The sequence below is a fragment of the Ascaphus truei genome, chromosome 18 (genome assembly GCF_040206685.1).
Source record: "Ascaphus truei isolate aAscTru1 chromosome 18, aAscTru1.hap1, whole genome shotgun sequence".
Lineage (NCBI taxonomy): Eukaryota > Metazoa > Chordata > Amphibia > Anura > Ascaphidae > Ascaphus > Ascaphus truei.
The window spans coordinates 3,494,042-3,509,403 of record NC_134500.1 but is presented as its reverse complement, the minus strand read 5'-3'; the positions used below and the strand labels follow the sequence as shown (position 1 = coordinate 3,509,403).

Sequence of the window (15,362 nt, the reverse complement as noted above, 5' to 3'; positions counted from 1 at the left end):
TTCCATCTCTGAGCTGCAGGAGGAAGTCATCTGAGTTTCCTTTCACTTGAGTTTATTTTCTGTGCTAGTAAAATATGATACACTGTTTGCATATCTAAACTTGCATCACATTTTAGGGCCCCATAACATTCCGCATATCAAGTTATTCCTCTCTTAAATACAATATTAAGTTACATCTTCAATAAATGTGTGTTGTGGGCAGTGGATGGGTAATGGGGATACATGACATTTACAGCCGGCTGTAATAGTGAGAGTTGCATGTCCCTTTTGTATGGTATTTTGTTTCGCATGGATTTCCGCTTGAGAAAGAATTCCTCAGGGATGTTGGTTGATAATACTGAACGTTCTCATTGAACGCACCATTTAGAGATTTATGGTAGTCAATATTTTACACCGTTTGTTTTGCTTTAATTGTTTGTTCCCTCTTTTAAATCTTCCAGGTGGACGTGTTCCTTATGTGGGTGCTGGTTGTGTGATCTGTAATGGGGTTTATAAGTTTGCTCCACAAAATACAACTGAAAATAACCTAGGGCTCAAAGTAAGCATGGTCAGGGGTTAAATCCCACCACCTTATGTTAATAGTGTCCGTCGTGACTTATAGATCCTACGCTGCCAAGTGGAAGAAGCCAAGCTTTATGTTGCCTGTCTCTTCTTTATGATCTCTCTTAAAGTTTATGTCTTCAAATATGGTCTGGTTATGAGTTAGCAGAACAGGAGAGATCAATAACACAGTCTGACTGAGGAGTTCAAAACATGTTCATAAAAGTTGAATTAGGACAATAAAACAATTATGGTTTGTAGTCTTTGTTGTGCTGTGGAATGGCGAAACGTCCCGGCATTAGTTCTCAGAGGGCTGCACGACGGTATTGGATTCCATTGACGCATTGGGGGAATGTAAATGTGTCTTGGACACATACCTAGATACTAGGTGCTGGAGCCAAACTTTAAGGAGAAACCCGTTTGCTGATTTTAGATTTTATGTGGTGCCAGTATCTTCTGGCCTTCATCCAACAACAACAGCCCTAAACTTTTCCTATTATATATGGAGAGACATAGAGGGAATTTGTGTGGGCACAGGGCATCCGCTACCATGATCAATGGGAGTATTGGGAGGTGCATAGAATGTGTCGTGTCTCTAGAAGCTTTGGATGTTTATAAATATATAACCTTACTTCGCGTTATTGTTTTTCATTGTAGTCTGGGCCATGTTATTATTTGATTTAACCCTTTGAGTGCTCCGCGACTTCATGGGATTAGGCACTCCAGGGCCCTGTGACGTACTGGCTTTGTCGTGGACTCTTGTAAGCGCCTGTGGAGCGCAGAACGTGATTAGGAACTATTGGTAATATAATATTGGCAGAAATGTAGTCCTAGATTTGTCATTAGATATCTTCATACAGTAGCTAAAATTACAATGTACAAAGATTTAAAACCCTGAAAAGTCTCTTCTTCGTATATACATGTATTTGTTGGAGTTTTTTTTATAACCAATATAAAATATAGATCAAATCGAAATGCCGAAAATCGCTATATTTATTAGGAATGCCTCAAAAGCAGGCTGATTGCCAATGTCATTGGTACGGACATAATATGGTATTGGTTTATTAGTCTGTGACTATCATTTCTCAGCTTTGTCCTAGTCAGCTATTCTGTAAAAGATGAAAGCATATCCCTTTCTCAGAATAACCGGTCTGTTCATTCTTGAGTACAGTAGGAAGAAGCATTTGAAAAGCTAAATGATTTAACCCCTGGTCCCTTTAAATAGTAAAAGACTTAAAGCTCAGTGAACATTAAAAGCCTTAAATAATCTCTCCCCGAACATTAATTCCAGGGTTTAAAACACAAAGTCTCCATTTTCAGTGATAAAAGATGAGATGCGCCTTTCATGCAGCCGAGGATACAATCTGTACAAGTTTCCAGCTGCTTCTATTCTATGCAGAATTGTTGACTCATATTTAAAAGCCCTGCATCATTTTGATAAACATTTTAAACTTAAGTCCCCTTAGCATTTGCATGGCCATTTGGTATAATACAAACTATTTATTCGACAAGTTGTGACAAACATACTAATGAATTGCCCATATGATATCATCCTATATGCAGCGGTTGTATATTTTATTTATTGATTTATTTATGGGAGAAGGAGTAGCTCAGTGAGTAAAGACACGGACTGGCACTGAGAGTGAAGCAGGGGAACCTGGTTCAATTCCCGGTGTCGGCTCCTTGTGACCTTGGGCAAGTCACTTTATCTCCCTGTGCCTCAGGCACCAAAAACATAGATTGTAAGCTCCACGGGGCAGGGACTGTGCCTGCAAAATGTCTCTGTAAAGCGCTGCGTACAATTAGCAAAGCTATACAATAAATTATTATTTAAAAAATGTGTTTCCAGGCAGTAATACACTGAGAGTTACCTCTCGTTTCCACGTCTGTCCTGGGCATAGATAGGGCAGCTGTTGTGCAGAGAGGCCTCCCAAGCCACACAGACAGCTAAGGGATTAATACATATTGTCGCCTGACTTGTTTATATAACCTTTTTGACATTTTCCAATATTGCTTCTGCCCTCTCTATGTCCGGCCTGTGATGCACGAGATTAGATAGGACACGCGTGGCAGTGAGCAGCTCGCTGGCGTGTCTGTTAAACCCTTTGAAGTGGGAGGTGGGACTGCAGCGCGGTACATTACGTTACATACCAGGCTGCTCTGGCAACAAAGAGGATATTAATAATCCAATCGTCAAACCTCCGGGTTGCACAGCCCGTGCTCAGTAATACTTTCAGTACTACCAGGAAGCGTACAAAAAAGGAAAAGTCTTCTCACTAATGTACAGGGGCATATACAGGCAGGCCTCACTAATGTACAGGGGCATATACAGGCAGGCCTCACTAATGTACAGGGGCATATACAGGCAGGCCTCACTAATGTACAGGGGCATATACAGGCAGGCCTCACTAATGTACAGGGGCTTATACAGGCAGGCCTCACTAATGTACAGGGGCATATACAGGCAGGCCTCACTAATGTACAGGGGCATATACAGGCAGGCCTCACTAATGTACAGGGGCATATACAGACAGGCCTCATTAATGTACAGGGCATATACAGGCAGGCCTCACTAATGTACAGGGGCATATACAGGCAGGCCTCACTAATGTACAGGGGCATATACAGGCAGGCCTCACTTTACAACGCTTCGTTTTACAACGAATGGCTTATCCAACGCTATGCAACGCATACCTATGTTCATTTTTACAATGCCAAAACGGCGTATCCAACGCTCTTACGACGCTTTGCAACGTTGTATGTGTATGTGTGTCTTTGACTAGGCCTCCGATTGAGCCCCCCAGTGCTGAAGCTGGGATATCCAGAAAACCTGACCTGTTGGTAGCCCTTGAGAACGATGCAAACGCTCGTCTTTGCATACTACATTTGCCATTTGCCTTTCCTTCGTGTTGTGTTTCTTGGGCCTCTAGTCTTTTCCTTTTTTTTTTTCTATGGTTGAAATAAACACCTATAGATCTCTAAAAAGCTGTAAGTAAAAAATAGAAAATGCAACAACAACAACAATAAAAATGCGATCAGGACGGCCTGTTGCTTTAAGGATATTGTGCGCAGCACAGGGCAGGAATTAACATGTCTTAGAACGCTTTGCCAAACATATGTGACAGCGGAGACTCGTGTGGTTGGAGGGTTGAAGATCATGGTGGGAGGGGCTACATAATTAATCAATGAGAGACACGCGAAGTGCTATGTCACCTCTTACGCATGCGCATTAAGCAGGGAACGCAGTATGTACCGCGCTGCGGAACATGTGGGCACATAACAAATAAACGATAATAACCTGGTGTTGTGTGATCTCTCTAATACATGCCTCCCAAATCTTTACTTAGGGCCCTTTTTGGGCAGTCAAACAATCACATATATCCGAGTTATATCCCCTTTAGGTGCAATCGCAGGTGGTGTTTGCATATGCTTTGGACAATTCTAAAACCTGATATGTCCCGCGGTATCTGCGAAGACCCCCGCTGTAATATATACAGTATGTGATACTATTGCTAGAGTGTTGTTTTGCTTTAGAGAAAAAACATTTTTACCCATAAGAAGCATCATTAAGATTTGTGGGGGACACACTCTCTCTCTCTCTCCCCGCCCCTGAATTCTGGAGACATTAAACGATATCTTAGGTTGGGGCGGAATCACTTAAATTGGGCCTCTTAATGAATTTGAGTGTTTTAGGAAGGTGGTTTATGAGGATGTTAGGGTCGTGTCCGAGGATGCCACATTTCTGCAGGAGATTTTAATTTGTTAACCTCAGAACCTGGCTGCACACATATGGTTTTCATAGACACAACACTTACAGAGGATTAAAGAGCAATACTGAGTAATGCCTCCAAGCTTCCACCAATCCACAAGACGCCTGTCAAGTCCATCTCTGCAATGAGGATTTGAGCAATTAAACAGAATCCTACGGCTACTGCAGAAATATAGAAAGATATAACGTGGTCACACAGAATATATTTTGCCTTTTTTTTCCCAATCAAGGAAAAGAGTATCAACATTTTGAAAACACGGGGTCATGAGGGGGACTTACAGAGGACTGGCTCTGCTTGATGGGAAGGTAGTAAAACGGGAATAGTTACTGTCATTAAATGAGAGAGCTAAGAAAAGTATTCCAAAATAAAAATCCCTCCTCTGGTGGTACGACCGTCACTGAGTTATTGGGCAGATTTACTTTATTGCTTCAGATTCTTTTACATTTTTTTTTACCAAATCTTTCTACGTTTCTAAAGACACATTTGAGGGTCTTTACATTTAGAATTGACCCCGTTCAGGTCTCCCCCTGCAGCACCTGCTCCTCATTTCTCAGAATAAGCACAATTTAAATGTTTGTGATATATATCATTATGATTACTCAAAAGGCCTTTGGAAGTCGGAGTTACATCTTATAAACCTTTTGGGATGTTCAAAGGTCAGGCAGCGCGTTACTCAGCAATGTGCTGCAGCAGGACATGTCAGCAACGATGGGATTAAAGGGGCCGGCCTTGTTCCAGGGAGCAAATTCCCTTCCCACGTGAAAATGAACATTCTGCTGTGCACAGTGACAAGTATCTCTCTGTACTGTACCTCCAAGGAAGAAATGTAACTGTAAACTAGCGACCACTCACACACCCGTGTCAGGGCTGACATTCACTCTGTGTGAGGTTCTCAATGACCTCCAGCCGATGGCTATATAGTCACCTTCACAGGTGGGCTTTAGTAGCCGTTGTGAGCAGGGCAAGTAAGCGATGGGGGTCAAGAGTTGCATTTACCAGAGGACTCCAATCATTGTATGGGATTCATTCTTTAAATGTGTCGTGTAAATTTAAATTGCGCTACTGACAGTGATCGGGTGAATACATAAAAGTAGAGAAATTCTGCAATGCGCCGTGGATATTTTTTTTTGCATTTCTCTTCCAAATTTGATTCCTTGCGAAACATTTCACCGAGCCTCAAAGGGCTAATAATATTACCAAATTAGTACGCTTTCCGCGATATATAATGCAAGGGGCCTATTTATAGCCTCCGAATGAAGCTAAATCCAGCGATTTTAGGGAATTTTGCAAATTAGCATATAAGGAAAATGTAAATGTACATTGAGTTAATGCTGGCGCATCACTTGCTAACTCTGACAAGGGCAACATGTGTGTCATGGCTGAAAAAGGGCAAATTACGCCTTGTTCGCGACCTTGGGTGGAAATGTACCACATCTCTAGTTAAAAGCATGTGACATCGTACAGTGATATTCTGCTTTGTTTTATGCTGTACAGGATAACTGACGGATTTAGACATTTATTTTCTTCAAGCAGAATTTTGCTTGTCACACTGTGAGATTAAAACTATACAATGTCATGTTCAAATGTTTGGTCTCTAAGTAAATACTAATAAGTACTTATTTGGACTTATTAAATATCTCACTGCATCTTGTAAAGTCTATTAAGTATGCTCATCCAAGGACGGTTTAAACCAGCAAAACATGTGAAATCATACATGGTTATTTTGAAATAAATCACTTCTATAGTATTAGACACAGATGCAGCGGCCGTTATTTGAACATTTCACGGGTTGTATACCTGGGCATACTGCGTGATTTCTTCAAACTTGACGGAAGCAGCCATTATGTTAGGCACACAATTAGGATTTTGGCAGATTTATAACAGGAACACCAAACGATTGCCATCGTAGGTAAGAATGTAGAATTATACATTGCTACATGCTTTACATATAGAAATAGTTAAAAAGAAAAAGTTGGAAAGTACTATTGCTGCTTTAACGCTGATAGATATAATCACTAACCCTTTGTAGTCTCTTTTATAAATAGACTACAGATTTGTATCACTTTTTTTACACACCATAATTTATTTAATGTGTAATTGAAATCTATCCCAAAGCCAGTATAACCAGCATCACATTGATGAGACGCAAAAGGTGGAAACAGCTGTCTGCGAGGAGGGTTACTGGCTCTGCATCTTAACCCGGCAGAGCTGAAAACCTGTGTTCTGCGGCAGGCATAAGCTTATATGGGTCCATATCAACATGGCGTAGAAGCAAAGGGTGACTCTGTGTGCTCATTTGCATATCATTGCATATCCCAGAATGCCTTGCGACAGTAAGCAGGGTTGCAGACCTGCCTAAGACATGTGAATGTGCTCACAAGTAATACAGGTAGTCCTCGCTATCCAACGTTTCACTTTACAACGAATGGCATATCCAACGCCTTACAATCCATACCTATGGGCTGTTTTTCGACGCCGGAATACGTTTTCCAACGCTCACCGCCACTGATTAACATGGGACTCACTTTACAACGGTTTCACTATCCAACGCTGCTTCCAGAATGGATTCCATTGGATAACCGAGTACTATCTGTATTTGCATTTGCTGTAGTCTATTATAGAACTCGGTAAACTTTGAAGCAGAATACATTGTTCACACAGTAAGACTTACTGTATTCATGCATTACATTATGTGTTATTATATTATTTTATATTCATTCTTGGAGCTAAGCAGTAAGCAGCCGTGCCTGAACACTGCAACAAACTGATACCTCGAAAGAAAAATGTGCAGTATAAGACCAGAAATAGTAAAGAAATGAAACAGAACCTTTAAATTTGGCTTATTACTCATTGCTTTAGTATGTTACTTAATTGTAAACACATTTGCTGCCATCGCTTTGTACGGGAAAGAGATTAATGGAATAAAGCCTCCCAAAATACAATGGTAAAATATAGAAAAACGAACCATTCTTAAAAATAATCATTGTTTTTTTTCTTTAAACTTCTACTTAAATGTCGTTAAAAAGAATGAGATATGGTTTCCCCGTTCCTATCCCCTCTCTCCCCTCTTCTTCTGTTTTTCTCTCTTTTCCCCCTCTTTCTCTCTGTCTATCCTTTACAGTACTAATATAAGGGGTTTGATCTAAGATCCTCCTATAACTGTTAATTCTCCCGGACGGGGATCTACATACAGTAATAGAATCTAAATGCATAGGAGGTTACAAAATACTAGGAGCAGATCGCCTCTTCTTGATCAATCAACTTTGAGATGCTTCGGGTTGTTCACTTTTAAATGTATATGTTAATTAAGTTTAATGTCTAAAAACAACCATGTGATGTGAATGTACCCCTGTCAGAAAACAATAAAAATGTTTGAAATAAAAAAAAAAAGATATATAACTACTAAATCCTCATTATTTTTATTTTTTATTACAAGAAATTGAAGAGATGTGTTATACTCAATGTAAGATGATATAATTAAAGTTGACATTAGAAGGCTAACATAAGGATCGCGTCATTGAATTTGGATGTTCTGTATAATTCAACAATATGAGCAGTGTAGATGAAAACTAGATTTCATGAAGTTTGGCTGTACATTCTGTATGAATCCCAACACACAAAGGTAAAATATAGCTTTTCATACTTTTATTATTTAAATGACTTACACTTGCAGAGACCATTACTACAAAAATACACTTTAAATTGATTAAAAATCGATGTCCTGTTCTTTCAGAACACAGGTACAGAAATTACAAACGTATTACAGATACTCCAGTGTTTTTATTGCATTGATTAAAATCAATGTTAAATTATTTGAAAATACAAGTAAATAGAATAAAAAGTTATTGCAAATATCTCTGTGTTTTTATTGTACACAGACATGTTTTTATATCTACTTTTATTAGAGAGTGTCTCTGTATCTGCTCAGAACACCTGATACTTTTAATGTGCCATTCCTTCCATGGCCCTTATTACTTTAGCACACAGTATTTCGCTTGATTGTCAGTAGCCAGTAAATTAGGGCATGTATCTAGTTTCATGTGAAAGGGGCGGCTGATTGAAAGGCCGGAGTATCCTTCTTAGAATGGTCGTGCATACAGGCTGCCAATGTCTGTCACCTTCCTGGGACATCGCTCCCCTCCATCTGTGTTCCCTGACTCTTAAAGTTTGTGGCTACCTCCCCTTTCTCCCAACAAGGAGTTCTCTCCATAGGTTCCCAAATATCTTAAGTACTCTACTGAGCCTCGGCTTAATCCCTCGGATTCTTTATATAGGAAATGAATCTCACGGTCACAGTGGCTGACTGGCATGTATCTCCCAGCTGTGGTCTCGAGTTGCACTGCTTTGATTAGTCGCAAGCTTGTCTGTGTGACTTTATCTGTCTTTGGGACAGGGAGGACGGCTTGGCAGTGCTGGGTGAAGGCTGCACTATGTCTGCCTCACCACCGTGCGGGCGAGAGATAGCTGGCAATGGCGTGGAAACTGAAGGGGCCAGTGGCTTGCAGCTTCTCCTCTCTACTCTGCAGGTAAGAAAAGTTTGTCATTTGCTGTGTTAGATGATTGGTTAACCCCTTGTGTGTAAGGCAAGGTTTCTCAACTCCAGTCCTCAAGACCACCCCCCTCCCCCACCACCCAGTCAGGTTTTCACAATATCTCTGCTTCAGCACAGGTGGTGCATTCTTCGACTGAGCTACTGATTGAGCCGCCTGTGCTGAAGCAGGGGTATCCTGAGATTCTGGCCTGTTGGGGGGTCTTGAGGACTGGAATTGAGAACCCCTGGTGCAAGGAGTTAATTGCAAGACCTTCTGCCACCCAGCAATTAAAGGGTTATTTTCTGGCAAAGCTACGAGTTGCAGGCTATCTGGCACTAAATGGGTTAAGTGTTTTCTGTTGTTCCCAATGGAGGCTTCTCTTAGTTATCACTATCACAAGTAATGCAGGCCCTGCTTGTTTTCAGTTTGTGTAGCCCATGCTTTAAAACATAAGATAGAAACATGGTCGTCGGATTCTGTGATCTCTCTTCATTCCTGGGTATTTATACTTTTTCTCTGGTCCTGCAAAGCTCTGAGTTAGGAAATAATGCGGCAGAATAGTTGGTGATTTCTCCTGTATGCGAACAATGGATCACTCGCATACAGTGCACAATGACCAATAGATCACTCGCATACATTGCACAATGATCAATAGATCACTCCCATACAGTGCACAACGACCAATAGATCACTCGCATACAGTGCACAATGACCAATGGATCACTCGCATACAGTGCACAATGACCAATAGATCACTCACATACAGTGCACAACGACCAATAGATCACTCACATACAGTGCACAATGACCAATGGATCACTCACATACAGTGCAGAATGACCAATAGATCACTCACATACAGTGCACAATGACCAATGGATCACTCACATACAGTGCAGAATGACCAATAGATCACTCACATACAGTGCACAACGACCAATAGATCACTCGCATACAGTGCACAATGACCAATAGATCACTCACATACAGTGTACAATGATCAATAGATCACTCCCATACAGTGCACAATGACCAATGGATCACTTACATACAATGTAGAATGACCAATGGATCACTAGCATATAATGCAGCATGACCAATAGATCACTCACCTACAATGCAGCATGATCAATGGATCACTCGCATACAATGTAGCCTGACCAATGGATCACTCACATACAATGCAGCCTGACCAATGGATCACTCGCATACAATGTAGCCTGACCAATGGATCACTCGCATACAATGCAGCCTGACAAATGGATCACTCACATACAATGCAGAATGACCAGTCATTTGTTCTGGAGACGTAGACTGTGGTCCTGTTTTGTGAGATCCTGGTCAACGGTTTATCGCACTGGTCCTCATCTACCAAAGATTGGACTGTTAGCTCAGTGCACCAGGGTTGAACCTATATATAGAGAACATTGTCTTGAATATCACAATTAAAGTTATAATTTTAGTGAGAAAAAGATGTCTACCACATACTTTCAGCTGTGAACGCTGATCCACACAGACAACTTCCCAGTGTACTGTCTGATCAATCTGCCAATATTACCGGGCAGGGAGGATATTTACTTGTTTTGGAATATATCATAGTTTGCCGCAAATAGGATCTGCCACATTTTAAACTGTGTTCTGTACTAAATGAGCAATGATTATTTTTTAGCGAATAAAAGGGTAGCAGGAAATCTATGTGAAATTAATGTAAACGTTGATTTAATACTTTTAAGGTGGTGTAAGTCAATTGAGTCTCTGCGTGAAATGTAATTGATCCATATTTTAACAAGAGACTTCACAGAGCGTGCGGCCAGTGTGTGAGTTAGGTCCTAAAGTCATCAAATCAACACAAATCTGTTTCCTGTAGATACTGTAACCTGTTAATCCTATGACTACATGGCAGGTAAACACACAGTCATCCATACTGACCAGCACACTCCTGCTTGCTCAAAGTGTACATGAGACACTCCATTTTGTCTTCCCGTGCAATCGCCACTTAGTGCAGCGGCCCGCAGTCAGCCGCGTTCAGGTACTCAAAGTGGCAGCACAGCCGGAGTGGCGTCCAAATATGCGCCAACCGCGCAGTTTATTTAATCCTATGCAGAGGGAAAGAGTGAGCAAACATTTCAGCGTGATCCAGCCTCCCTTCGTCAGCTCCCACACTGTAACCTGCCCAGAATACTAGGGATTGTGCTATAATAACAAGAGAAGGAGAAGTCAGGTCTGTATCATCCCAATGCGGGTGGAAATCTACGAAGACATTTCTCTTGTAATCTGTGTTAAAAAGGCTTCTCCTGCTTTTTTTTTGTTATAACCGTGGACATTAACCCCTTTGCTGCCAAAATACCATACCTCCTAAAGTAGAGGTATTCTGGAATAAAAAGTAATGGTGTTTTTGTTACCCCTTGAATTCTCTCCTGTTCTGATGGTCGTCCTGCATATTTATTTATTTATAAAATATTTTACCAGGAATTAATACATTGAGAGTTACCTCTCGTTTTCAAGTATGTCCTGGGCACATATGCTTGTTCCAGAAGAGCAGACATGGAATAGTACAGGTGGAAGGGCCATTATAAGACTATAACAAACGGAACAGTCCCCCGCACTCCGTAAGAACACTATGATATAGAGATAAGTAAAAATGAATTTAATTTGAAAACACATATTAGACATAGCCCCCCCCCCCCCATTCCCGCAGCACCTACATTTTACTTTATTAGAAGCTCATTATCCTTAGTGAGTGCTGTCTTAATTATATATCAGTTGGCCATTATAAGACAGCTGCACAACCTTAGGTACCAGGATCTTTTGGATGTCAAATGGGACTTCAAATGTGCCAAAGGTTTTTCAGCCCAATTCCTAAAGTTCATTGGAACGGCCTGCAACTGAGATGTGGAATGACCAGTAACTCGTAAAATAAGCAGCTCCTTCTAAACGACCCCTGCAAGGCCCAGATTACTGAGAGCAGCATTGCTATCTATTCAGTACCTTTAACCCCTACACTACCAATGTGCTTGCAATGCATTCCACAGCCGGCACTTGGCAGTGAAGAGGTTAAGCCTTTCATTGCCTGCGGGATCTGCATTACATTGTAACAGGGCTGGGGGCTGCTGATAGACAAGAACTGTGGCTTAAAGGGTTCAGAGGGGAGAGAAATTGCTATTTAGCAATATAATCTAACTCCACGTTATATACAAAGTCCCTGTATCGCTTGCTGACACTAATGTCGCTAAATGTTAAGGAATCAGTCTTAAATTGTTGCTAAAGGGGAGGGAATTTGAGAGTATTTTGAAAAGAATAGGCCCTTTTTTTTATTCTTACAGAATCAGTCCTATAAATACAAATAACTATAAATACCGCACTCGCATCATTCTTCCGGCCGGCGGTGAAGATTTAATCAGTGGCTGTCCCCATCTGTGACACTTTCTAGCCAGTTCTTACATTTCATGTGTTATTCATAAAGCGCTTTTCTGTTTGAGAGACTGTTTCTTGGTTAGTAATTCCAGTGCACATTTACTGCCTGTTTGGCCCACTGAAATGGCTATATACACTCCTCAGCCACAAGGCATTATGTCCGTGCTCATGGGCTGAACGGTGATAAAGTTTCTGTCAGTTGATTTAACTTTTGCACCGGTCTTAAACGTCCCTGCGGTCTCGTAAAATGTTTGGGATTCTTCGGACCTAATGAAGTTTGATTTGTGTCTGCACCATTACCACCTTGGAAATGTTACCTCCACTTTTACTGTCACTGCCCTAAAATATCCCAGTTCTTATTATCTTTTATTAACAATGCGACATCATGTTCCATAGCGCAGTACAATAGAAACGGAAGACAATAAACATAAAACACAGATCAGCATTGATTTACGTATTTTATTTATTTATAACGTGTGTTACCAGGAAGTAATACACTGAGAGTTTCCTCTCGTTTTCACGTATGTCCTGGGCACGGATAAATATGATGAGTTTATGCTCCGTAGCACAATGGTTCAGTAGGTTCCTGTCCCAAGAAGGTTACAAAAGCTGGAAAGGGTTAGGCGAGGGCACGAGAGGGTCGCTGGGCAGAGGGCTGCCAATGGATCACGCATGTACCCTACTCATTATATTATGTCTTCCCCTTTCGTTACAAAACAGAGACAGCCACCATTATTATGAACATAATACAGAGACTTAATCTGTTGTTAAATTATTGCTATAAAAAGTATGAGAAACATTTAAGACACTAACAATGGCCAGTTTTATAAAAGGACACACAGTACTTTCAGTTTTTCCAGCCCAGTACTTCCTGTATGTTGCTGGTAGAGGTAATAAAAAAACCTGGAGAGACCTTTGACCCACGTGGATTTGTGCACGATGTTGTTTTGCTGTAATTCACATTCACTGGCTCATCATAGTATGCATATCATTTTTATTCCCCTTAAGACACATATCCAACAGCTGAACATGTGCACCATGCTTCTCTCATTGTGTCTATGGGCCTCTAAGTTTTATAAGGGGCTATTTAGGTCACGCGATACACAGACACTTCCTTTGTGTCATTTACTTGATAAAGAGGAACTCTATTATGCTGTCTGTCTATATTCCACCGACTCAAACAAGTTAGGGCCGTTCTATACAGCGTGCGGCCACACGTTCCTATGCGAACGCGCGTGTACGTGCCGCATGCTTTCCGTGTATATAGAGCCGGGAACTGCAGGTAAGTGTATATGCGTGTATGTGCATGTATATGCGTGTATGTGTGTGTATATGCGTGTATGTGTGTGTATATGTTTTGTCAGTGTAAGTAAGATTTTTTAAATTAAAAACAATTGTAATAAAAAAAATTTTGTTTGCAATTATATACCCCCCCCCCCCCCCCCACACCCATCCATACAAACACGCATACATGCATAAATACACACACACATACACACCAATACACACATTTGAGCGCAGGCAGCGACGCGAAAAGATTAATTTCTTCATCTTCGCCGCTTTCTGCCGGCTCCCCTCTCCCTGCCGTGCGCGCACGCGGTACTTCTATAGAAAGGCTGACTAATGTCAGCCAACTAAAAATCCACGCGCACGCACCCGGCGCTATAGGAAAAAAAAGGTGACCATACTCTCCACCATACAGAGTGTAGTAATGATAAAGAGCACTTGTGAGCACATTTATTATGTCTCAGACAGGTTCCCAAACATGCATTTCCCCATAATCACACAGCACAGAGAGCTTACACTGCAGCCAGGGTTTCTGGGTAATGACATTCAGATGAGCGCTGCTAGTTCATTTTATAGTTCTTCCTATTGACTTTAACATCGAGCGTATAAGGATCAATGTTAAAGTGGAAATAAAGCAAAGATTGACACCCACCTGCATGGTTCGTTTGCATGTCATTACCCAGAATCCCTGGCTGCACTTGGAGCACTGTCTGTTTATGAAGTAAGGCAGGTTGGGGGACCTGTCTGAAATGTGTCATTGTGCAGTGTCGTGTTCTTTCATATCGTTATCATATTATGTCTACATCAAACTTTTTGTGGTTGCTATGGTGTGAACGCAAACAGATGTAGAAGCTATGTGCTGGTACGTGTTTGTTAATTAATCAGACTCCGGTAACCTGATGACGTGTATATTGCAGTTAGCAAGAATCTTGGAACTGGAGCTGCTCCAACTTTCTGAGCGCTCTGCATCAAAGTCTGCCAGCGGCAAAACTTACAGGAAACACATCACACAACACAACGCTTTGCGATCATTATATGTGCAAGCAAAATACAAGAGTGTTATTTACTTATTTATGCTCCAATACGTAATATAAAATAATAACTCCCTATAAAACCTTCACCACGTGGTTACAGCGTGGGTTAATTTGGGATTTAATCTCTGTTCACCAATTTCTGTCGTACTTTATATGTTCCGGGTGGAGCGCTTTATCCCTCTGCTCTGGGGTAATTTTTCATGAAAGAGGCAAACAGTACGTACTGGTCAGGAAAGCTTCGCACAATTACATGTCAACCCTTTGCTGACCTGTAATGCACTTGTAGTGTAACAGCGGTCTCCAACTCCTCTATGCTGTTTCCCTTATTCTGTTGACACCTGAGTTTTGTCTTGCAAGTAGCAGAATTTGCACCTTACATTGCAAACTTAAATCTCAATGATTTTTAGCCTGGATTCCTTGATGCTGTAGATTTGCATCTCTTGTCAGACATGTTTTTTAGGGGACCAATGAATCAGACAGGCACCAAACGCCTACTTTTGAGAGTGATCTCTCCCTCTCCCTTGCACTCCCTCGCACTCCTTCTGGCTCGCACACTCACACACACTCACACACACTCATTCCCTTCAAATTTCATCCAAAGAATAGTCTGGTAGCGCTGTCTTCACTGTACATCTTTAAAACACAGACCCATCATTTATAATATTATTAACGTTATTATTTGTATGTGTTACGGTTCATGTTCCTGCATAAACACTGCTAGAGCTGAAATGTTCAAGCTGTATGTCAGGAGGTCAACGCTGGCTTGAATTTGGTGACCGTTCACC

General features: G+C 41.2%; 1 protein-coding gene across 1 annotated transcript in view; it reads left to right on the top strand.

The window, feature by feature from the left end:
- Window positions 1-8,558: 8,558 nt before the first annotated feature.
- The window catches only part of AGBL1 (AGBL carboxypeptidase 1), a 256,469-nt gene continuing 249,665 nt past the window's right edge, over window positions 8,559-15,362 (top strand). The window contains 1 exon segment of the mRNA XM_075575203.1: window positions 8,559-8,836. Coding sequence (XP_075431318.1) covers window positions 8,741-8,836 — 96 coding nt within the window. The 5' untranslated portion in view covers window positions 8,559-8,740.